The sequence below is a fragment of the Leucoraja erinacea genome, unplaced genomic scaffold, assembly GCF_028641065.1.
Source record: "Leucoraja erinacea ecotype New England unplaced genomic scaffold, Leri_hhj_1 Leri_401S, whole genome shotgun sequence".
Lineage (NCBI taxonomy): Eukaryota > Metazoa > Chordata > Chondrichthyes > Rajiformes > Rajidae > Leucoraja > Leucoraja erinaceus.
Window position 1 is genome coordinate 72,501 of NW_026576302.1, and position 25,158 is coordinate 97,658.

The following is a 25,158-nucleotide window of genomic DNA, read 5'->3' on the forward strand; positions in this document are numbered from 1 at the left end:
TGTACTGACCCCTAGTGAGACCACACCTGGAGTCTTGTGTGTAGTTTTGGCCTGTTGGCCTTCATAACAAGAGGAGTCGAGTATAGGAGCAAAGAGGTCCTTCTGCAGTTGTACAGGGCCCTGCTGAGACCACACCTGGAGTATTGTGTGCAGTTTTGGCCTGTTGGCCTTCATAACAAGAGGAGTTGAGTACAGGAGCAAAGAGGTCCTTCTGCAGTTGTACAGGGCCCTGGTGAGACCACACCTGGAGTATTGTGTACAGTTTTGGCCTGTTGGCCTTCATAACACGAGGAGTTGAGTATAGGAGCAAAGAGGTCCTTCTGCAGTTGTACAGGGCCCTGGTGAGACCACATCTGGAGTATTATGTGCAGTTTTGGCCTGTTGGCCTTCATAACAAGAGGAGTTGAGTACAGGAGCAAAGAGGTCCTTCTGCAGTTGTACAGGGCCCTGGTGAGACCACACCTGGAGTATTGCATACAGTTTTGGCCTGTTGGCCTTCATAACAATCAGTACCCCGTTCCTGCCTTCTCCCCATATCCCCTGATTCCGTTAGCCCCAACAGCTAAATCTAGCTCTCTCTTGAAAACTCCCACTGACTTGTGGCCTCCACCGCCGTCTGCGTGGCAACGAATCCCACAGATTCACCACCCTCTGGCTAAAGAAATTTCTCCTCATCTCCTTCCCAAAGGAACGGAACATCCTTTAATTCTGAGGCTGCGCCCTCTGGTCCTAGACTCTAGACTCTCCCACTAGTGGAAACATCCTCTCCACATCCACTCTATCCGGGCCACTCACTATTCGGTGACGTTTCAATGAGGTCCCTCCCTCGTTCTAAACTCCAGCGAGTACAGGCCCATGTAATGATCTTACATTAACCCACTCATTCCTGGGCACAGTGTCGGGGGTAGAGGGGGGGAGGGGGGGTGAGTAGGGGGCTCCGTGCTGTGGGAGGGAGGGTGTGGGGGGGGGGTGTAGAGGAGGGGGCTCCACTAATGGCTGCTGCCCCCCTTTCAGGTGGACGAACAGAAAGGTGAAGCCGTGGACACGACAGAAGGCAAAGACACAAAGCCAGCAGGTAATGTGTGTGTGTGTGGTGTGTGTGTGTGCGTGCGTGTGTGTGTACGTGTGTGTGTGTGTGTGACTGTGTGTGTGTGTGTGTGTGTCAGTGTGTGTGTGTGTGTGTGCGTGTGTGTGTGTGTGTGTGCGTGTGTGTGTGTGCGTGTGTGTGTGTGTGTGTGTGTGACTGTGTGTGTGTGTGTGTGTGTGTGTGTGTGTGTGTGTGTGTGTGTGTGTGTGTGTGTGTGTGTGCGTGTGTGTGTGCATGCGTGCGTGTGTGTGCGTGCGTGCGTGTGTGTGTGTGTGTGTGTGTGTGTGTGTGTGTGTGTGTGTGTGTGTGTGTGTGTGCGTGCGTGTGTGTGTGTGTGTTTGGTGTGTGTGTGTGTGTGTGTGTGTGTGTGTGTGTGTGTGTGTGTGTGTGTGTGTGTGTGTGTGTGTGTGTGTGTGTGCGTCAGTGTGTGTGTGTCAGTGTGTGTGTGTACGTGTGTGTGCGCGTGTGTGTGTGCGTGCGTGCGTGTGCATGCGTGCTTTTGTGTGTGTGTGCGTGCGTGTGTGTGCCCCTCCTCCCTTCGTCTCCCCTTCCTACATAGAAACATAGAAAACAGGTGCAGGAGGAGGCCATTCAGCCCTTCGAGCCAGCGCCGCCATTCATTGTGATCATGGCTGATCGTCCCCAATCAGTACCCCGTTCCTGCCTTCACCCCATATCCCTTGATTCCACTAGCCCCTAGAGCTCTACTCTTAAATCCATCCAGTGACTTGGCCTCCACTGCCCTCTGTGGCAGGGAATTCCATAAATTCACAACTCTCTGGGTGAAAAAGTTTTTTCTCACCTCAGTCTTAAATGACCTCCCCTTTATTCTAAGACTGTGTGTGTGTGGCCCCTGGTTCTGGACCCTGGTGAGACCACATCTGGAGTATTGCATACAGTTTTGGTCTCCTAATTTGAGGAAGGACATCCTTGTGACTGAGGCTGGACTCGCCCAACATTGGGAACATTTTTCCCGCATCTAGCTTGTCCAGTCCTTTTATAATTTTATATGTTTCTATAAGATAATAATAATAATAAATTTTATTTATGGGCGCCTTTCAAGAGTCTCAAGGACACCTTAAAAATTTTTAGCAGGTAGAGGAAAAACATGTAAGGGGAATGAAATAAATAGTAGAGACATGACTAGTACACAAAGTAAAGACAGAATTCAATACAAAACACAATATGAGGCAATTCAAGCACAGATGAAAAGGGAGGGGGACGTGGGGCTAAGGATAGGCAGAGGTGAAGAGATGGGTCTTGAGGCGGGACTGGAAGATGGAGAGGGATCCCCCCTCTCATCCTCCTAAACTCCAGTCTAGTCTTTTCGATCTTTCCTCATATGACAGTCCCGCCATCCCAGGGATCGATCTGGTGAACCTACGCTGCACTGCCTCAATCACAAGGATGTCCTTCCTCAAATTAGGGGACCAAAACTGTACACAATACTCCAGGTGTGATCTCACCAGAGCCCTATACAACTGCAGAAGGACCTCTCTACTCCTGTACTGAAATCCTCTTGTTGTGAAGGCCAACAGGCCAAAACTGTACACAATACTCCAGGTGTGGTCTCACCAGGGCCCTGTACAACTGCAGAAGAACCTCTCTACTCCTATACTGAACTCCTCTTGTTATAGACAATAGGTGCAGGAGTAGGTCAATACAGTGTCCCCTTTAGTCTAAGACTGTCCCGAGTTAGTCCAGCTCTCTGTGTGTCCATTCCCAGTGTAATGGATGGTGCCAGTGCCTGCAGCATCAGGCACTGGCCACAGTGTGGCAGCATTGCTCCACCACTGACTGAAACAACACACCTTTTCAATGAAAGAACTTCATCAAACACTCCCTGATCACAGTGAATGGCAAATGGTGCTGGCTCAAAGGGCCAAATGGCCTCTACTCCTGCACCTATCGTCTATTGAAACCCAGCAGTGTGTCTGTTCCACCAAGCAGCTGGCAGTGAAGAAAGCCAACGGCATGTTTGCCCTTCATAGCCAGAGGAGTTGAGTACAGGAGCAAAGAGGTCCTTCTGCAGTTGTACAGGGCCCTGGTGAGACCACACCTGGAGTATTGTGTGCAGTTTTGGTCCCCTAATTTGGGAAGGACATTCTTGCTATTGAGGGTCTGAAGATGGGTCTCGACCTGAAACGTCACCCATTCCTTCTCTCCAGAGATGCTGCCTGTCCCGCTGAGTTACTCCAGCATTTTGTGTCTGTCTTCGATTTAAACCAGCATCTGCAGTTCTTTCCTACCAACATATATATATATATATACACACAGAATAACAGAGCCCTGGGAACGGGTAAGAAGTAACTGCAGATGCTGGTTTAAACCAAAGATAAGACACAAAATGCTGGAGTAACTCGGTGGGGACAGGCAGCATCTGTGGAAAGAAGACCCTTCTTCAGGATGGTTCTAGGCAGGGATGAAATCCGGGGGATAATCGACAATGGGTGCAGGAGTAGAGGCCATTCGGCCCTTCCAGCCAGCACCGCCATTCAATTTGATCACGGCTGATCATCCCCAATCAGTACCCCGTTCCTGCCTTCTCCCCATATCCCCTGACTCCGCTATCTTTAAGAGCCCTATCTAGCTCTCTCTTGAAAGCATCCAGGGAACCGGCCTCCACCGCCCTCTGAGGCAGAGAATTCCACAGACTCACAACTCTCTGTGAGAAAAAGTGTTTCCTCGTCTCCGTTCTAAATGGCCGACCCCTTATTCTTAAACTGTGTGTGTGTGTGTGGCCCCTGGTTCTGGACTCCCCCAACATCGGGAACATGTTTCCTGCCTCTAGCGTGTCCAAACCCTTAACAATCTCATATATGTTTCAATGAGATCCCCTCTCATCCTTCTAAACTCCACAGAGTGTACAAGCCCACAGCCGCTCCACATTCTCTCAGCATATGACAGTCCCGCCATCCCGGGAATTAACCTGGTGAACCTACGCTGGGCTCCCTCAATAACAAGAATGTCCTTCCTCAAATTAGGGGACCAAAATAGAGACTTTGCTGGGGCTGGGTCAGACTGGGATGTGGTGGAGGGGATAGTTTGGACTGTGTACCGTGTGTGTGTAAGTGGAGGGGACTGTGTACCGTGTGTGTGTGTGTGGAGGGGGGACTGTGTACTGTGTGTGTGTGTAGGGGGGACTGTGTACCGTGTGTGTGTAAGTGTAGGGGGGACTGTGTACCCTGTGTGTGTGTGTGGAGGGGGGACTGTGTACCCTGTGTGTGTGTGTGGATGGGGGGACTGTGTACCCTGTGTGTGTGTGTGTGTGTGTGTGGAGGGGGGACTGTGTACCCTGTGTGTGTGTGTGTGTGTGTGTGGAGGGGGGACTGTGTACCCTGTGTGTGTGTGTGTGTGGAGGGGGGACTGTGTACCGTGTTGTGTGTGTGGGAGGGGGGACTGTGTACTGTGTGTGTGTGTGGGGGGGGGACTGTGTACCCTGTGTGTGTAAGTGTAGGGGGGGACTGTGTACCCTGTGTGTGTGTGGAGGGGGGACTGTGTACCCTGTGTGTGTGTGTGTGTGTGTGTGTGTGTGTGTGTGTGTGTGTGTGTGTGTGTGTGTGTGTGTGTGTGTGTGTGTGTGTGTTGGAGGGTATATGTGTGTGTGTGTGTGTGTGTGTGTGTGTGTGTGTGTGTGTGTGTGTGTATGTGTGTGTGTGTGTGTGTGTGTGTGTGTGTGTGGGTGTGTATGTGTGTGTGTGTGTGTGTGTGTGTGTGTGTGTGGGTGTGTGTGATTGAGTATGTGGGGGTGTGTGTGTGTATGTGTGTGTGTGTGTGTGGAGGGGGGACTGTGTACCCTGTGTGTGTGTGTGTGTGGAGGGGGGACTGTGTACCGTGTGTGTGTGTGGAGGGGGGACTGTGTACTGTGTGTGTGTGTGTGGGGGGGGGACTGTGGTACCCTGTGTGTGTGTGTGTGTGTGTGTGTGTGTAGGGGGGACTGTGTACCCTGTGTGTGTGTGTGTAGGGGGGACTGTGTACCCTGTGTGTGTGTGTGTGTGTAGGGGGGACTGTGTACCCTGTGTGTGTGTGTGTGGAGGGGGGACTGTGTACAGTGTGTGTGTGTGTGGTGGGGGGGACTGTGTACCCTGTATGTGTGTGTGTGGAGGGGGGACTGTGTACCCTGTGTGTGTGTGTGTGTGGAGGGGGGACTGTGTACCCTGTGTGTGTGTGTGTGTGTGTGGTGGGGGGGACTGTGTACAGTGGTGTGTGTGTGTGGAGGGGGGACTGTGTACCCTGTATGTGTGTGTGGAGGGGGGACTGTGTACCCTGTGTGTGTGTGTGTGTGGAGGGGGGACTGTGTACCCCGTGTGTGTGTGTGTGGAGGGGGGACTGTGTACCGTGTGTGTGTAAGTGGAGGGGGGACTGTGTACCCCGTGTGTAACTCGTCATGTCTCTGCCCCGGGGCAGGCCTCACTGCGGGCGTGGACGAGCTGAGACTGGAGTCGCCGGCGCTGGAGCTGTCGGAGACGGGTGCAGCAGCAGCTGGAGGAGCTGATGATCGACGGGGACTTGCTGGAGGTCACCCTGGACGAGAACCACAACCTGTGGAAGGTTCTACAGGCCATGCGGCACCCCCCCCCACGAAAAGATGCAGACGCTGCTGCAGGTGGGAGCCCACACACTCACGCCCACACGCACTCACGGTTACACGCACTCACGCACTCACTCCCCCCCTCTCCCCCCCACCCACCCACCCCACGAAAAGATGCAGACCCTGCTGCAGGTGGGAGCCCCCGCACTCACGGCTACACGCACTCACGCCCACACGCACTCACGCCCACACGCACTCACGCCCACACACACTCACGCCCACACGCACTCACGCACTCACACTCGCTCCTCAGATCCTGGTGAACTTCTACCGCTGCACCATCGAGAGCATCCTTACCAACTGCATCACAGTATGGTATGGCAACTGCTCTGTCTCCGACCGGAAGGCATTGCAAAGGGTGGTGAAAATTGCCCAACGCATCATCGGTTCCACGCTCCCCTCCATTGAGTCTGTCCAAAGCAAGCGCTGTCTGCGGAGGGCGCTCAGCATCGCCAAGGACTGCTCTCACCCCAACCATGGACTGTTTACCCTCCTACCATCCGGGAGGCGCTACAGGTCTCTCCGTTGCCGGACCAGCAGGTCGAGGAACAGCTTCTTTCCGGCGGCTGTCACTCTACTCAACAACGTACCTCGGTGACTGCCAATCACCCCCCCCCCCCGGACACTTATTATTATTTATTCAAATCATTTGCTATGTCACTCTTCCAGGGAGATGCTAAATGCATTTCGTTGTCTCTGTACTGTACACTGACAATGACAATTAAAATTGAATCTGAATCTGAATCTGAATCTGAATCACGCACTCACACACTCCACACAGAAAGATGCAGACCCTGCTGCAGGTGGGAGCCCACGCACTCACGGCTACACGCACTCACGCACTCACTCACTCCCCCCCTTCACTCACGCCCTCCCTCCACACTGCCCCAGCACCCACATACACTAACTACCGCACACAGTAACACAAATGCTCACACTCTCACACTCACGCACACTCTCTCATCAACACACACACGCTCACATAACCACACACACACTCGTACCCACACTCTGTCTCACGCTCACAACCACACACACACTCGTACTCACACTCCGTCTTCACACTCACAACCACACACACTCGTACTCACACTCCGTCTCACGCTCACAACCACACACACACACTCGTACTCACACTCCGTCACGCTCACAACCACACACACACACTCGTACTCACACTCCGTCTCATGCTCACAACCACACACACACTTGTACTCGCACTCCGTCTCACACTCACAACCACACACACTCGTACTCACACTCCGTCTCACGCTCACACAACCACACACACTCGTACTCTCTCGCTCACACACTCTCCCTCGTACTCACACTCCGTCTCATGCTCACAACCACACACACTCGTACTCACACTCCGTCTCACGCTCACACAACCACACAACTCGTACTCGCTCGCTCACACACTCTCTCCCTCCCTCTCTCTCACCTTCCTCCATGCATATCTGATCCTCACCTCCCCCTCCCCCTCATCATCTCCCCCTCCCTGGTCTCTTCTCCCCCCCCCCAGATTGAGAAGCTGGAGAGCAAGCTGGCCAAGCTCCGGGGCAGAGACTCTGCAGAGAAGCGGCGCAAGAGGAAACTGGAGCGCTCGGACTCGCTGCCCCTGGCAGAGGAGGAGGATGAGGAGGGGCTGGAGCCGGGGGAGGTGAAGAGGCCCAAGGAGGAGGGAGCGAGAGGGAAGGGAGAGGCCGAGCTGCCGGCCCATGATGTCGGAGTCTCACGGAGTTCAGTCACACACAACGGAGTGGAGGTGAGCCCAGCCCGTCCCATCCCGTCCCGTCCTAACCATCCACAATCACTACTCCGTTCCTGCCTTCTCCCCCATATCCCTTGCCTCCGTTAGCCCCAAGAGCTAAATTTAAATCTCTCTTGAAAACATCCAGTGAATCGGCCTCCACTGCCGTCTGTGGCAGAGAATTCCACAGATTCACACGACTCTCTGGGTGGAAAGGTTTCTCCTCATCTCAGTCCTAAATGGCCACAGATTCACACAACTCTCTGGGTGGAAAAGTGTCTCCTCATCTCAGTCCCAAATGGCCACAGATTCACACGACTCTCTGGGTGGAAAAGTGTCTCCTCATCTCAGTCCCAAATGGCCACAGATTCACACAACTCTCTGGGTGGAAAAGTGTCTCCTCATCTCAGTCCCAAATGGCCACAGATTCACACAACTCTCTGGGTGGAAAAGTGTCTCCTCGTCTCCGTCCTAAATGGCCGACCCCTTATTCTTAAACTGTGTGTGTGTGTGTGTGTGTGTGGCCCCCTGGTTCTGGACTCCCCCAACATCGGTCCTCACCCCCTCTCGGAACAGACGGTAGAGTTGCTGCCTCACAGCGCCAGAGACCCGCACAGTTTGCACGCTCTCCCCGTGACCTGCGTGGGTTTTCTCTGGGTGCTCTGGTTTCCTCCCACACTCCAAAGTCGTGCGGGTTTGTAGGTTAATTGGCTTCGGGGTAAATGTAAATTGTCCCCTAGTGTGTGTAGGATAGTGTTAGTGTGTCCCCTAGTGTGTGTAGGATAGTGTTAGTGTGCGGGGATCGCTGGTCGGAGCGGACTCAATGGGCCGAAGGGCCTGTTTCTCCGCTGTATAAGGGACTGCCCAACTGAGGCAACCTAATCCGCAAGTTTCCCCTCGACTCATACTCGCAGCATGGTCGACACGAGGTCCTAGGAGGTCTTTGCAACTCTCCTTCGTGTTCGAGAGTGGTCCCCGCATACTTGAGGCCTCAGCCAGATTTTTTTCAACATGCCCTCGAGTAAAAATAGGTCGCCATTGGAAAATAATCTCGTTGGTTTAGTCGAGGTAGGTTGTTGGAGGTCGGCATGTTAGTCGTAGGTAATCGAGGGTAGTCCTAGGTAGTCTTCAACATAGTTGAAGGTACTTGTAGATAGTCTTCAACATAGTTGAAGGGAAGTTGAAGGAGGTCTTCAACGTGACACTTTTTCAAACCCTCCTAAACTCTTCTAAACTTGCCACATAGGTCGCTGCAGTGGGACAGGCACTTATCTCTATTCTCGAAAACTTCACCGAATAGTGGGCAGCCCGGATGTGGAGAGGATGTTTCCACTAGTGGGAGAGTCTAGGACCAGAGGGCACAGCCTCAGAATTAAAGGACGATAGACAATAGTCTGTGGGTAAACAAGGGGGAGCATTGAAACGTCACCGAACAGTGGGCGGCCCGGATAGAGTGGATGTGGAGAGGATGTTTCCACTAGTGGGAGAGTCTAGAGTCTAGGACCAGAGGGCACAGCCTCAGAATTAAAGGATGTTCCGTTCCTTTAGGAAGGAGATGAGGAGGAATTTCTTTAGCCAGAGGGTGGTGAATCTGTGGGATTCGTTGCCACAGACGGCGGTGGAGGCCACAAGTCAGTGGGTATTTATATTTAAGGCAGAGATAGATAGATTGTTGATTAGTGCGGGTGTCAGGGGTTATGGGGAGAAGGCAGGAGAATGGGGTTAGGAGGGAGAGATAGATCAGCCGTGATTGAATGGTGGAGTAGACATGATGGGCCGAATGGCCTAAATCTGCTCCTATCACTTGTGATCTGTCCCATCTAGATTCCCACCAACTGTGTGGGCCTAAGGGCCTGTTCCTGTACTGTTGTGTGTTACATGTTCCACATCGGGGGTCGGGAAGGTGCTGTAAGGCAGGGTCTCCACTGTGCCACCCATCTAGTTCACTCCCCCTTTAACATCCACTTTCTGCTATGAGGATGCAGGGTGACTTGGACAGGTTGGGCCAGTGGGCAGATGCATGGCAGATGCAGTTTAATGCGGATAAAATGGAGGTCATCCACTTTGGTGGCAAAAACAGGAAGGCAGATTATTATCTGAATGGCATCAAGTTGGGAAAAGGGGAAGTACAACGGGATCTGGGGGTCCTTGTACATCAGTCTATGAAAGTAAGCATGCAGGTACAGCAGGCAGTGAAGAAAGTCAATGGCATGTTGGCCTTCATAACAAGAGGAGTTGAGTATAGGAGCAAAGAGGCCCTTCTGCAGTTGTACAGGGCCCTAGTGAGACCACACCTGGAGTATTGTGTGCAGTTTTGGCCTGTTGGCCTTCATAACAAGAGGAGTTGAGTACAGGAGCAAAGAGGTCCTTCTGCAGTTGTACAGGGCCCTAGTGAGACCACGCCTGGAGTATTGTGTGCAGTTTTGGCCTGTTGGCCTTCATAACAAGAGGAATTGAGTACAGGAGCAAAGAGGTCCTTCTGCAGTTGTACAGGACCCTAGTGAGACCACACCTGGAGTATTGTGTGCAGTTTTGGTCCCCTAATTTGAGGAAGGACATTCTTGCTATTGAGGGAGCCCAGCGTAGGTTCACCAGGTTAATTCCCGGGATGGCGGGACTGTCATATGCTGAGAGAATGTGGAGCGGCTGGGCTTGTACACTCTGGAATTTAGAAGGATGAGAGGATATCTTATTGAAACATATAAGATTGTTAAGGGTTTGGACACGCTAGAGGCAGGAAACATGTTCCCGATGTCGGGGGAGTCCAGAACCAGGGGCCACACACACACACACACACACACACACACACACACACACACACACGTACACACACACACACAGTTTAAGAATAAGGGGTCGGCCATTTCGAACGGAGACTAGACCTAGGGGGACCGGTTGGGTCCCGTCCCCTCATCGTGCGGGGTTGGGGTGGGGGGGGGGGGGGGGGGGGGGGGTGCAGCTTCACACGACAAGGAAAAACTTTCCCACCCAGAGAGTTGTGAGTCTGTGGAATTTTCTGCCTCAGAGGGCGGTGGAGGCCGGTTCTCTGGATGCTTTCAAGAGAGAGCTAGACAGGGCTCTTAAAGATAGCGGAGTCAGGGGATATGGGGAGAAGGCAGGAGCGGGGTACTGATTGGGGATGATCAGCCGTGATCACATTGAATGGCGGTGCTGGCTGGAAGGGCCGAATGGCCTCTACTCCTGCACCTGTTGTGTATTGGTACTGTGTGGTGATGCAGTTAGCCGCAGCCAGTGTAAATAGCTGATACGCTACAGTGTTCTGGGTTGCCAGCATGGTGCTTTATGTTTTTTGCATCCCGCCATCTCTACAAACTGGCCGCCCCGCCCGCCCGCCCGCCTGCCCGCCTGTGTCTCGATGCTTGTGGTGAGAAGGTGAGGAGGAAGGCAATCACACTGGAGATGAAACTGAAGATAATTGCCCAGCGGGAAGGCGGCAAGCTGGTGAAGACTATCGCCCGCGAGTTTGGACTCTCCCACTCCACCATCTCCACCATCTTCAAGGACAAGAAGCGGATCAAATCCTCGGCGTCGGTTCGATCCACCATCATCTCGATGAAGAGAACCGGGCCACTGGACGATATGGAGCGGCTGCTGGTGGCGTGGATGGAAGAGCAGATACAGAAGGGTTTGCCGCTGCGCCCACTGTCCATCCAGGCCAAGGCCAGAAGCCTTTTCCACACGCTGGAACAGCGGCCCCGTGACCCAACGTACACGCACGTGTTCACGGCCACTCCTGGGTGGTTCAAGCGCTTCAAGAGGCGACATAATTTCCACCACGTGATGTTCAACAGTCAGGCAGCCGGCGCTGATGCTCGCAGTGCCGCAGCCTTCAAGGAAGAACTCCACGGGATCATTGCCGATGAGAAGTATTTGCCAGAGCAGATATTCAACGTGGATGAGACGGGCCTGTTCTGGAAACGTATGCCGGAAGGTACGTACATCCACCAAGAGGCGGGATTCAAGGCGTGCACAGACTGTGTAACGTTGCTTCTGGGTGGGAACGTTTCCGGCTTCAAGTTAAAGCCGTTACTAATCTACCACTCGGAGAACCCTCCAGCGTTGAAGGACGTGAGCGAGCATGTCTATTATCGACATAACACGAAAGCCTGGATGACATCGGTGATGTTCCAAGGCTGGTTTGTAAACTGTTTCATTCCTCAGGCACGGGAATATTGTCGGCAAAGCCACATCCCGTTCAAACTGCTCCTGGTCTTGGATAATGGCCCCGGACACCCGCCACATATGGGCGACCTGCACCCCAACGTCAAGGTTGTTTATCTGCCACCGTACACCACCGCGCTCATTCAACCCATGGGTCAGGGGGTGATTGCTGCCTTCAAAGCCTACTATGTCGGCCAGATGTTTGCGCAGGCTGTAGAGGCCACCCAAACTGGCCAGACTCTGAGAGAGTTTTGGAGAGAGTTCAACCTCGCCAACGCTATCCGCAACATCGCCGCAGCATGGGAGGAAGTCACGCAGCCATGCATGAAGGGCGCCTGGAGACCAATCCTCACGACACACGTCCACACGGTCGCAGACTTTCACAAAGACTCTGCTGTCGACGGCATCGTTCGTGACAAGATACTCGTGCTCGGCAGGCGGCTGGAACTGGACGTCGACAAGGACGACGTCCGTCAGCTGGTGGGCCTCGAGGCCGAGGAGCTTTCCAACGAGGAGCTGATCAGGCTGGAGGAAGAAGCGGAGACGGAGGAAGAAGACGTTACTCCCCGGGCACCGAAAACCTTCACCGCGGAGAAGCTGGCGGCTGCCTTTGCTGCCATCAGCAGCGGCATGAAGATGTTGGCAGACATGGACTCCAATCACCAGAGATTGGCCAACACTGGCAGGCGGATACAGGATGCTCTCGCTTGTTATAGACAAATATATAATGACAACAAGAAGCAGCTTGATGTGGTCCTCTAAACCAGACTTAGCACAAGATAGACAATCTTCTGGTAGGTTAGGTGTACTAAATGCATTTCCCACCTGCGATATTATCGCAACGTAAACCCCATCGTAAGTTGAAGAGCAGCCGTGTTGTACGCCCTGCCTCTGGCTCGTTTGGGCCCTAAAATCCTCTCCTTCCTGGAGTATTGTGTGCAGTTTTGGCCTGTTGGCCTTCATAACAAGAGGAGTTGAGTACAGGAGCAAAGAGGTCCTTCTGCAGTTGTACAGGGTCTTGGTGAGACCACACCTGGAGTATTGTGTGCAGTTTTGGCCTGTTGGCCTTCAATACAAGAGGAGTTGAGTACAGGAGCAAAGAGGTCCTTCTGCAGTTGTACAGGGTCTTGGTGAGACCACACCTGGAGTATTGTGTGCAGTTTTATAACAAGAGTAGTTGAATACAGGAGCAAAGAGGTCCTTCTGCAGTTGTACAGGGCCCTGGTGAGACCACACCTGGAGTATTGTGTGCAGTTTTGGCCTGTTGGCCTTCATAACAAGAAGAGTTGAGTACAGGAGCAAAGAGGTCCTTCTGCAGTTGTACAGGGCCCTGGTGAGACCACACCTGGAGTATTGTGTGCAGTTTTGCTCCCCTAATTTGAGGAAGGACATTCTTGCTATTGAGGGAACCCAGCGTAGGTTCACCAGGTTAATTCCCGGGATGGCGGGACTGTCATATGTTGAGAGAATGTGGAGCGGCTGTGGGCTTGTACACTCTGTGGAGTTTAGAAGGATGAGAGGCGATCTCATTGAAACATATAAGATTGTTAAGGGTTTGGACATGCTAGAGGCAGGAAACATGTTCCCGATGTTGGGGGAGTCCAGAAATAGGGGCCACAGTTTAAGAATAAGGGGTCGGCCATTTAGAACAGAGATGAGGAAACATTTTTTCTCATAGTAATTTGTCCCCCTTTCATTGTCCTATACAGGGACACATGACAATAAACTCACAAACTTGGGTCTGTGGAATTCTCTGCTTCAGAGGGCGGTGGAGGCCGGTTCTCTGGATGCTTTCAAGAGAGAGCTAGATAGGGCTCTTAAAGATAGTGGAGCCAGGGGATATGGGAAGAAGGCAGGAACGGGGCACTGATTGGGGATGATCAGCCGTGATCACATTGAATGGCGGTGCTGGGTCAAAGGGCCAAATGGCCTCTACTCCTGCACCTATTGTCTATTGTCTATTGAGTTTATTCCTTGGAGCATGGAAGGCTGAGATGTGCAAGATCACGAGAGGAATAGATCGGGAAGATGTACAGAGTCTCTTGCCCAGAGTAGTGGAATCAAAAACCAGAGGACACGGGTTCAAGGTGAAGGGGGAAAGATTTAATAGGAATCTGAGGGGTAACTTTTCCACACTTTTCGAGGGTGGTGGGTGTATGGAACGAGCTGCCGGAGGAGGTAGTTGAGGCTGGGACTATCCCAACGTTTAAGAAACAGTTATACGGGTACATGGATAGGACAGGTTTGGAGGGATATGGACCAAATGCAGGCAGGGTAGGTGGGACTAGTGTAGATGGGGCATGTTGGGCTAGTGTGGGCATGTTGGGCTGAAGGGCCTGTTTCCACACTGTATCACTCTGTGACTAGTGTAGATGGGGCATGTTGGGCGGTGTGGGCATGTTGGGCTGAAGGGCCTGTTTCCACACTGTATCACTCTGTGACTAGTGTAGATGGGGCATGTTGGGCTAGTGTGGGCAAGTTGGGCTGTAGACCCTGTTTCCACACTGTATCACTGTGACTAGTGTAGATGGGGCATGTTGGGCTAGTGTGGGCAAGTTGGGCTGAAGGGCCTGTTTCCACACTGTATCACTCTGTGACTAGTGTAGATGGGGCATGTTGGGCTAGTGTGGGTAAGTTGGGCTGAAGGGCTTGTTTCCACACTGTATCACTCTGTGACTAGTGTAGATGGGGCAAGTTGGGCTGAAGGAAGGGCCTGTTTCCACCCAGTGTGACTCTAAACCAGCACCTGCAGTTCCTTGTTTGCACAGTCTTAATGTGTTAACTATTTATTAACACGGGACCAGTACCGGAAATGTCCATGACTAGAGGGCGCAGCTTTAAGGTGAGAGGGGCAAAAGTTAGCTGAGGTGCCAGTTGTTTCACACAGTGGGTGGTGAGTGCCTGGAACACGATGCCAGGGGTGTTGGTGTAGAAGGCAGATACCATCATGGTGCTTTAGAGGCTTTCAGACGGGGACATGGATATGCTGGGAGAGTTGTGTGAATCTGTGGAATTCTCTGCCACAGAAGGCAGTGGAGGACGATTCACTGGATGTTTTCAAGAGAGATTTAGATTTAGCTCTTGGGGCTAACGGAATCAAGATTATGAGATTACCTCTCATCCTTCTAAACTCCACAGAGTGTACAAGCCCAGCCGCTCCATTCTCTCAGCGTATGACAGTCCCGCCATCCTGGGAATTAACCTAGTGTAAATTTGAGGAAGGACATCCTTGTGATCGAGGCATCCTTGTGCAGCGTAGGTTCACCAGATTGATCCCTGGAATGGCGGGACTGTCATATGAGGAAAGATTGAAAAGACTAGGCTTGTATTCACTGGAGTTTAGAAGGATGAGGGGGGGATCTTATAGAAACATATAAAATTATAAAAGGACTGGACAAGCTAGATGCAGGAAAAATGTTCCCAATGTTGAGCGAGTCCAGAACCAGGGGCCACACACAGTCTTGGAATAAAGGGGAGGCCATTTAAGACTGAGGTGAGGAAAAAAAAATCATCCAGAGAGTTGTGAATCTGTGGAATTCCCTGCCACAGAGGGCAGTGGAGGCCAAGTCACTGGATGGATTTAAGAGAGAGTTAGACAGAGCTCTAGGGGCTAGTGGAGTCGAGGGATATGGGGAGAAGGCAGGCACGGGTTATTGATTGGGGACGATCAGCCATGATCGCAATGAATGGCGTTGCTGGCTGGAAGGGCCGAATGGCCTCCTCCTGCACCTATTGTCTATGTTTCTATGGATCACACGCGGGCAGATAAGAGTACATCTCAGCCTCCTGCGCTCCAAGGAATAAAGTCAATAGACAATAGGTCCTTCTCCCCTCCACCCCCTATCAGTCTGAAGAAGGGTTTTGTCTCGAAACGTTAGCTATTTCCTTCGCTCCATAGATGCTGCTGCACCCGCTGAGTTTCTCCAGCATTTTTGTCTACCTTCGATTTTCCAGCATCTGCACAGTTCCTTCTTGAACACAGGTGCAGGAGTAGAGGCCATTCGGCCCTTCCAGCCAGCACTGCCATTCAATGTGATCACGGCTGATCATCCCCAATCAGTACCCCGTTCCTGCCTTCTCCCCATATCCCCTGACTCTCTCTCGCTATCTTTAAGAGCCCTATCTAGCTCTCTCTTGAAAGAATTCTCCCCAGAGAACCGGCCTCCACCGCCCTCTGAGGCAGAGAATTCCACAGACGATCGGTCTTGGCGTGGTGTTCCTCGTTTAATATTAAAACGCGAAAGTACGGAAGAACTGCGCGGGTCCGGCAGCAACTGCGGAAGGAACGTTTTGTGCTGTGGAGGTTTTGGGCGGTACTGCCCCGTGTGTGCGTGCGTGCGGGCCGAATGGCCTACCCTGTGTGTGTTGACTGGTTATTGAGGACATCTCTCTCTCTCTCTCTCTGCAGCATTTATGATCGGAAGTTGCAGATAAAACTTTGGACTGTTGGACCAGGGCGCCCACTCGCCCACAGGAGAGATGAGGGGAGATGGCGGGGGGGGGGGAGGGGGGGAGGGGGGGAGGGGAGGGGGCAACGAAGATCGTCCCAGGACACCGGCCTCTGGCAAGCGTTGACCCAGCGGCAGCAAGCGAGGACTTTCTTTCACCCCGGCACAGCAGAGGAGGAGTGAGCCGGGATTGTGTACAACTACTCTCCCCCCCCCCCCCACCCCCTACCCTCTCTCTCCCCCCCCTCTCTCTCCTCCCCCTCTCTTGCTTTTCCCCCCCCCCCCTTCTCTCCCTCTCTCTCCCCCCTCCCTCTCTCTTTCTCTCTCTTTCTCTCTCTCTCTCTCTCTCTCTCTCTCTCACACTTTCTCGTTCTGTCTCTCTTCCCCTCTCTCTCTCTCTCTCTCCCTCTCTCTCCTCCTCTCCTTTCCCTCTCTCCCTCTCTCTCCCTCTCTCTCTCTCTCTCTCTCTCTCTCTCCTCGTCTCTCTGGCTTCTGTCCCTCTCATTCCCCTCTCCGTCTCATTCCCCTCTCTATCTCTCTCTCTCTCTCCCCTCTCTATATTCTCGCTCCCCTCTCTCTCTCTCTCTCTCTCTCTCCCCCTCCCTCTCTCTCTTTCTTTCTGTCTCTCTCTCCCCTTTCTCTCTCTCACCCTCTCACTCTCTCTCTTTCTCTTTATCTCTCTCTCCCCCACTCTCTCTCTATCTCTCTCCCCTCTGCGGCGATGGGAACAGCTTCCTCATCAACTCCTGGACGTTCAGGAGCAACATTTAGTTTTGTTATTTAAACAACTCGGTTTTTGTAAAACCTCCCGCACACACACGGCCTGCTTCTGTGTACATAGTCCTCATCCCCCCTCTCTCTCTTCCCCCCCTCTCTCTCTGCACATTGGGTGGGTGGGTGTAGTGGGGGGTCGTTTCTTCCGACCAGCACCCACTCCCCCCCCCCCCCCCCCCCGCCTCATCGTTCCTGAACCCCCAAAGGCTCATCTAAGCGGGAGACAGAGGGACCCCCCAATAGCAGGAGGTCCCAGTGGCAGGGTCTTGTGAGGCAGAGGAAGAGAGCTAGCATGTAGGCGCCCCCTTTTACCCCCCCATCTCTCACCCCCCTCTCCCTCTTTCTCTCCCCCCCTCCCTCTCTCTTTCCCCCTCTCTCGGGGTGGAACCAATGCAGGGTAGTTGGGGAACTGCTACTACAGACCCCCCCCCCCCCCCCACACGATCAGGCCTTCGCACTCTCTGGCCCCAATCCCCTCCCTCACAGTCTCCCCCCCCTGTATCTCTCTCTCTGCCCCCTCCTCCCTCCTAACAGACTTTCTTAATACATTGTAATTAATATTGCGAGTGTAAGTAATTTGTTATAACTATTCTTTTCTTTTATGCTATTTTTTTTGTCTTATTTCAGGTCCCACTAGAAATAAAAGTTTAGACAAGTGTTTCAAATGTGATGGCTATCATGTCCTCTGTCTGTCTGTGTGTGTGTGTCTGCGTCTGCGTGTGTGAGTGTGAGTGTGAGTGTGTGTGCGTGTGCGTGATTCAGATTCAGATTCAGATTCAATTTTAATTGTCATTGTCAGTGTACAGTACAGAGACAACGAAATGCATTTAGTATCTCCCTGGAAGAGCGACATAGCAAACGATTTGAATAAAATAATAATAAGTGTCCGGGGGGGGGGTGGTGATTGGCAGTCACCGAGGTACGTTGTTGAGTAGAGTGACAGCCGCCGGGAAGAAGCTGTTCCTCGACCTGCTGGTTCGGCAACGGAGGGACCTGTAGCGCCTCCCGGATGGTAGGAGGGTAAACAGTCCATGGTTGGGGTGAGAGCAGTCCTTGGCGATGCTGAGCGCCCTCCGCAGACAGCGCTTGCTTTGGACAGACTCAATGGAGGGGAGCGAGGAACCGGTGATGCGTTGGGCAATTTTCACCACCCTCTGCAATGCCTTCCAGTCGGAGACAGAGCAGTTACCATACCATACTGTGATGCAGTTGGTAAGGATGCTCTCGATGGTGCAGCGGTAGAAGTTCACCAGGATCTGAGGAGACAGATGGACCTTCTTCAGTCTCCTCAGGAAGAAGAGACGCTGATGAGCCTTCTTGATCAGAGTAGAGGTATTGTGGGTCCAAGAGAGGTCATCGGAGATGTTGACTCCCAGGAACCTGAAGCTGGAAACACGTTCCACCTCCGTCCCGTTAATGTGGATGGGGGTGTGCGTGCCACCTCTGGACTTCCTGAAGTCTACAATGAGCTCCTTGGTCTTCTTGGAGTTAAGGGCCAGGTTGTTGTCAGCGCACCATGCTGCTAAGTGCTGGACCTCCTCCCTGTAGGCCAGCTCATCGTTGTTGCTGATGAGGCCAATCACCATTGTATCATCTGCATACTTGATGATGGTGTTAGTACCATGTACAGGTGTGCAGTCATAGGTGAAGAGGGAGTAGAGGAGGGGGCTCAGCACACAGCCCTGAGGAACGCCGGTGTTCAGGGTGAGGGTTGAAGAGGTGTGCTTGTCTAACCTCACAGACTGTGGTCTGTTGGTTAGAAAGTCCAGTATCCAGTTGCAGAGGGAGGGGTCGATGCCCAGGTTACCAAGTGAGTCTGCGTGTGTGTGTGTGTGTGTGCACGTGAGTGTGTCTGTCTCTGTGTCTGCGTGTGTGTGTGTGTGTCTGTCCCGCTGAGTTACTCCAGCATTTTGTGTCTTATCTTCAGTTTAAACCTGCACCTGCAGTTCCTTCCCAGGTCAACAAATGAGGGGCAGGCCTTTCAGCTTAAGATCCGGCTGGAAAGGGCGCAGAGAAGATTGACGAGGATGTTACCTGAGCTACAAGGAGAGGTTGAGGCAGGCAAGGGCTTTATTCCTTGGAGCGCAGGAGGATGAGGGACTGGCCAATCTTATAGAGAGGCAAGAGGTAACATCGTGAGAGGAATAGCTGGAGTCTTGCAGCCCTCGGTTGTCCCGGAAGACCCATTGTCTCCGCCTGTTCGTGCCCCACCGAACTCATTTCCAAATACCTTGACTCCATCCTATCACCCTTGGTTAAATCCCTCCCTACCTATGTCCAAGACACCTCAGACACTCTCCGTCGTCTCCGCACATTCAATTCTCTAGGCCCTCACCCCCTCATCTTCACCATGGACGTCCAGTCACTATACACCTCCATCCCCCACCACGATGGTCTCAGCCCTCCGGTTCTTCCTCGACCAGAGAAGCAACCTATACCCAGCCACTGACACTCTCCTCCGCCTAGCGGAGCTGGTCCTTACCCTCAATAACTTCACGTTCGACTCCTCCCATTTCCTCCAAATACAAGGCGTAGCTATGGGCACACGCATGGGCCCCAGCTATGCCTGCCTATTTGTCGGTTACGTCGAGCAATCCTTGTTCAATACATACCAGGGCCCCATCCCCGACCTCTACCTCCGCTACATCGACGACTGCTTTGGTGCCACCTCCTGCACCCGCACACAACTGACTGACTTCATCCACTTCACCACTAACTTCCATCCGGCACTCCAATACACCTGGACCATTTCCGACACTTCCCTACCATTCCTTGACCTCACTATCTCCATTGCAGGTGATAGACTTCTAACTGACATAAACTATAAACCCACTGACTCCCATGGCTATCTGGACTACACTTCTTCCCACCCTGCTTCCTGTAAGGACTCCATCCCCTACTCCCAATTCCTCCGTCTACGCCGCATCTGCTCCACGGATGAGGCGTTCCACACCAGGACATCTGAAATGTCCTCACTATTCAGGGAACGGGGGTTCCCCTCCTCCACCATAAATGAGGCTCGCACCAGGGTCTCTTCCATACCCCGCAACACTGCTCTCTCTCCCCATCCCCGCACTCGCAACAAGGACCGAGTCCCCCTAGTCCTCACCTTTCACCCCACCAGCCGTCACATACAAAAAATAATCCTCCGTCAGTTTCGCCACCTCCAACGTGACCCCACTACTCGCCACATCTTCCCATCTCCCCCCATATCTGCCTTCCGCAAAGACCGCTCCCTCCATAACTCCCTTGTCAATTCTTCCCTTCCCTCTCGGTCCACCCCCTCCCCGGGCACTTTCCCTTGCAACCGCAAGAGATGCAACACTTGTCCCTTTACCTCCCCCCTCGACTCCGTTCAAGGACCCAAGCAATCGTTCCAGGTGCGACAGAGGTTTACCTGCATCTCTTCTAACCTCATCTATTGCGTCCGCTGCTCTAGATGTCAGCAGATCTATATCGGTGAGACCAAGCGGAGGTTGGGCGATCGTTTCGCCGAACACCTCCGCTCGGTCCGCAATAACCAAGCTGACCTCCCGGTGGCTCAGCACTTCAACTCCCCCTCCCACTCCGCCTCCGACCTCTCTGTCCTGGGTCTCCTCCATGGCCACAGCGAGCAGCACCGGAAATTGGAGGAACAGCACCTCATATTCCGTTTGGGGAGTCTGCACCCCCGGGGCATGAACATTGAATTCTCCCAATTTTGTTAGTCCTTGCTGTCTCCTCCCCTTCCTCAGCCCCCCTGCTGTCTCCTCCCACCCTCCAGCCTTCCGGCTACTCCTCCTTTTCCCTTTCTTGTCCCCACCCACCCCCGCCCCCGATCAGTCTGAAGAAGGGTTTCGGCCCGAAACGTTGCCTATTTCCTTCGCTCCATAGATGCTGCTGCACCCGCTGAGTTTCTCCAGCTTTTTTGTGTAACCTTCGATTCTCCAGCATCTGCAGTTCCCTCTTAAACAACATGTTCCCGATGTTGGGGGAGTCCAGAACCAGGGGCCACACACACACACAGTTTAAGACTAAGGGGTCGGCCATTTAGGACTGAGATGAGGAAACACTTTTTCCACCCAGAGAGTTGTGTGAATCTGTGGAATTCTCTACCACAGACGGCAGTGGAGGCCAAGTCACTGGATGTTTTCAAGAGAGAGTTAGATTTAGCTCTTGGGGCTAACGGAATCAAGGGATATGGGGAGAAGGGAACAGGGTAATGATTGTGGATGATCAGCCATGATCGCATTGAATGACGGCACTGGCCCTTAGAATAAAGGGAGGCCATTTAACACTGAGATGAGGAAAAACTTTTTCCACCCAGAGAGTTGTGTGAATTTGTGGAATTCCCTGCCACAGAGGGCAGTGGAGGCCAAGTCACTGGATGGATTTAAGAGAGAGTTAGATAGAGCTCTAGGGGCTAGTGGAGTCAAGGGATATGGGGAGAAGGCAGGCACGGGTTATTGATTGGGGACGATCAGCCATGATCACAATGAATGGTGCAGGCTCGAATGGCCTACTCCTGCACCTATTTTTTCTATGTCTCCATTTTTATTTCTCTGCACCCGACGCATGCATTTAATGCCAAAACCATACGCAAAAATAACTATTAATAAAGTATCATTGAATCGATGTTTTCAAAGGAAATGTAGAATGTTACCAGGACACGAGGGCCTAAGAGCTGTCAGGAGAGGACTCTTAAGCAAGCTAGGACTGCTCCTTGGAGCGCAAGAGGATGAGAGGTGATCTTATAGAATTGTGATCCCACCACTCGCCACATCTTCCCATCTCCCCTTTCCACAATGAGCGCTCCCTCCGTAACTCCCTGGTCAATTATTCCATTCCCTCCCGCACCCCGGGCACTTTCCCTTGCAACCGCAGGAGATGCTACAATTGTCGCTTCACCTCCCGCCTCCCCCCTCGACTCCGTTCAAGGACCCAAGCAGTCGTTCCAGGTGCGACAGAGGTTCACCTGTATCTCCTCCAACCTCATCTACTGCATCCGCTGCTCTAGGTGTCGGCTGCTCTACATCGGTGAGACCAAGCGATCGTTTCGCCCAACACCTCCGCTCGGTCCGCAAGAACCAACCTGATCTCCCGGTGGCTCAGCACTTCGACTCCCCCTCCCATTCCCATTCCCAATCCGATCTCTCTGTCCTGGGCCTCCTCCATGGCCAGAGTGAGTCCCACTGCAAATTGGAGGAGCAGCATCTCATATTTCACTTGGGCAGTCTGCACCCTAGTGGCATAAACATTGAATTCTCCAATTTCCGGTAGCCCTTGCTGTCAGCCCTCCTCCCCTTCTCAGCTCTCCCTCAGCCCTCCGCCCTCTTCCTTTCTTCTCCCCCCCCCCCCCCCCACATCAGTCTGAAGAAGGGTCTTGGCCCAAAACGTTGCCTATTTCCTTCGCTCCATAGATGCTGTCGCACCCGCTGAGTTTCTCCAGCACTTTTGTCTACCTTATAGAAGTGTGAGCTCGCTGTCAACTCTGGATCATTCCCCAAAGAATCGAAGGTTGGTAGAATCAGAAGAGAACTTAAGAGAAATAAGTGTGTCACAGTGGCTCAGAGACCCGGGTTCCATCCTGACCACGGGTGCTGTCTATACGGAGTTTGCACGTTCTCCCCGTGACCAGCGTGCGTTTTCTCCAGGTGCTCCGGTTTCCTCCCACGCTCCAAAGACGTGCAGAAACATAGAAGATAGGTGCCTTGGGCCCGTCGAGCCAGCACCGCCATTCAATGCGATCACGGCTGATCATCCCCAATCAGTACCCCGTTCCTGCCTTCTCCCCATATCCCCTGACTCCGCTATCTTTAAGAGCCCTATCTAGCTCTCTCTTGAAAGTATCCAGAGAACCGGCCTCCACCGCCCTCTGAGGCAGAGAATTCCACAGACTCACAACTCTCTGTGAGAAAAAGTGTTTCCTCGTCTCCGTTCAAAATGGCCGACCCCTTATTCTTAAACTGTGTGTGGCCCCTGGTTCTGGACTCCCCCAACATCGGGAACATGTTTCCTGCCTCTAGCGTGACCAAACCCTTAACAATCTTATATGTTTCAATAAGATTCCCTCTCATCCTTCTAAACTCCAGAGTGTACAAGCCCAGCCGCTCCACATTCTCTCAGCATATGACAGTCCCGCCATCCCGGGAATTAACCTGGTGAACCTACGCTGGGCTCCCTCAATAGCAAGAATGTCCTTCCTCAAATTAGGGGAGCAAAACTGTACACAATACTCCAGGTGTGGTCTCACTGGGGCCCTGTACAACTGCAGAAGGACCTCTTTGCTCCTGTACTCGACTCCTCTTGTTATGAAGGCCAACAGGCCAAAACTGCACACACTCATCACCAGGGCCCTGTACAACTGCAGAAGGATCTCCTTGCACCCTGTGAAACATTGTAGATCCACTGGTAATCTTGCATCTGTGAGGATATTCAATCAGTTGTCACGAGTGAAGAGTTCTCGTCCTGCATTTCCACTGAGACCGTATTAATATTTCAACGTGTGTTTTGACTCGAGCAAGCACGGGAGCGAGGTGATGAATAATGACAGGCGATGATTTCCCCACCGATCACACCTCAATGATGAATAGATTCGCGGACAGCTTCTGTGTGGAAATATCTCACGGGAATATTAATGTCTCGGCCGGACGAGGCAATTTCTTTTAACTTTCTGTTAGTGCCACGGGAACTGTTTGTCACTGTTCCCGCTCTGGGGAAGGGTGGTGGTGATGATTCGGAAGATTTAGGGAATTGGGAGCAACACTAGCAAGTTTGCGGATGACACAAAGCTGGGTAGCAGTGTGAACTGTGAAGAGGATGCTAGGTGGTTGCAGGTTGAGTGAGTGGGCAGATGCGTGGCAGATGCAGTATAATATAGATAAAGGTGAGGTTATCCACTTTGGCGGCAAAAACAAGGGGGCAGATTATTATCTCAATGGGGTTAGGTTAGGTAAGGGGGAGGTGCAGCGAGACCTGGGTGTCCTTGTACACCGGTCACTGAAAGTTGCCGTGCAGGTCCAGCAGGCAGTGAAGAAAGCTAATGGCCTGTTGGCCTTCATAACAAGAGGATTTCAGTATAGGAGTACAGAGGTTCTTCTGCAGTTGTACAGGGCTCTGGTGAGACCACACCTGGAGTATTGTGTACAGTTTTGGCCTGTTGGCCTTCATCTTATAGAAACTTACAAAATTCTTAAGGGGTTGGACAGGCTAGATGCAGGAAGATTGTTCCCGATGTTGGGGAAGTCCAGAACAAGGGGTCACAGTTTAAGGATAAGGGGGAAATATTTTAGGACTGAGATGAGATGAGAAAAACATTTTTTTTTTCACACACAGAGAGTGGTGAATCTGTGGAATTCTCTGCCACAGAAGGTAGTTGAGACCACACAGTTCATTGGCTATATTTAAGAGGGAGTTAGATGTGGCCCTTGTGGCTAAAGGGATCAGGGGGTATGGAGAGAAGGCAGGTACAGGATACTGAGTTGGATGATCAGCCATGATCATATTGAATGGCGGTGCAGGCTCGAAGGGCCGAATGGCCTACTCCTGCACCTATTGTCTATGTTTCTATAACAAGAGGAGTTGAGTACAGGAGCAAAGAGGTCCTTCTGCAGTTGTACAGGGCTCTGGTGAGACCACACCTGGAGTATTGTGTGCAGTTTTGGCCTGTTGGCCTTCACAACAAGAGGATTTCAGTATAGGAGTAGAGAGGTTCTTCTGCAGTTGTACAGGGCTCTGGTGAGACCACATCTGGAGTATTGCGTACAGTTTTGGTCCCCTAATTTGAGGAAGGACATCCTTGTGATCGAGGCAGTGCAGCGTAGGTTCACCAGATTGATCCCTGGGATGGCGGGACTATTGTCTATTGTTCCCCAAGATGTACAGGTTTGTAGGTTAATTGGCTTCGGTAAGAATTGTAAATTGTCCCTAGTGTGTATGTCTAACATCGGTAGTGGGGAAACTGCTAGAGTCAGTTATTAAAGATGGGATAGCAGCACATTTGGAAAGTGGTGAAATCATTGGACAAAGTCAGACTGGATTTACGAAAGGTAAATCATGTCTGACGAATCTTATAGAATTTTTCGAGGATGTAACTAGTAGCGTGGATAGGGGAGAACCAGTGGATATGGTGTATCTGGACTTCCAGAAGGCTTTCGACAAGGTCCCACATAAGAGATTAGTATACAAACTTAAAGCACAAGGCATTGGGGGTTCAGTATTGATGTGGATAGAGAACTGGCTGGCAAACAAGAAGCAAAGAGTAGGAGTAAACGGGTCCTTTTCACAATGGCAGGCAGTGACTAGTGGGGTACCCCAAGGCTCAGTACTGGGACCCCAGCTATTT

The 25,158-nt window shown here is 52.3% G+C and overlaps 2 protein-coding genes across 2 annotated transcripts in view; both read left to right on the forward strand.

The window, feature by feature from the left end:
• kdm5c (lysine (K)-specific demethylase 5C) overlaps nucleotides 1–16,086 on the forward strand; it is a 73,277-nt gene extending 57,191 nt beyond the window's left edge. The window contains 6 exon segments of the mRNA XM_055630500.1: nucleotides 1,015–1,075; nucleotides 5,495–5,565; nucleotides 5,567–5,650; nucleotides 5,652–5,693; nucleotides 7,204–7,446; nucleotides 16,022–16,086. Coding sequence (XP_055486475.1) covers nucleotides 1,015–1,075; nucleotides 5,495–5,565; nucleotides 5,567–5,650; nucleotides 5,652–5,693; nucleotides 7,204–7,446; nucleotides 16,022–16,030 — 510 coding nt within the window. The 3' untranslated portion in view covers nucleotides 16,031–16,086.
• On the forward strand, nucleotides 10,792–13,870 carry LOC129693728 (tigger transposable element-derived protein 1-like). Its single transcript, XM_055630503.1, has one exon. The coding sequence runs from the start codon at nucleotides 10,852–10,854 to the stop codon at nucleotides 12,373–12,375; it is 1,524 nt and encodes a 507-aa protein (XP_055486478.1). The 5' UTR covers nucleotides 10,792–10,851; the 3' UTR covers nucleotides 12,376–13,870.
• Nucleotides 16,087–25,158: the final 9,072 nt, after the last annotated feature.

Bases quoted from the DNA above. Each gene is read 5' to 3' on its own strand.
- LOC129693728 (XM_055630503.1), top strand. From the start codon at position 10,852: ATGAAACTGAAGATAATTGCCCAGCGGGAAGGCGGCAAGCTGGTGAAG.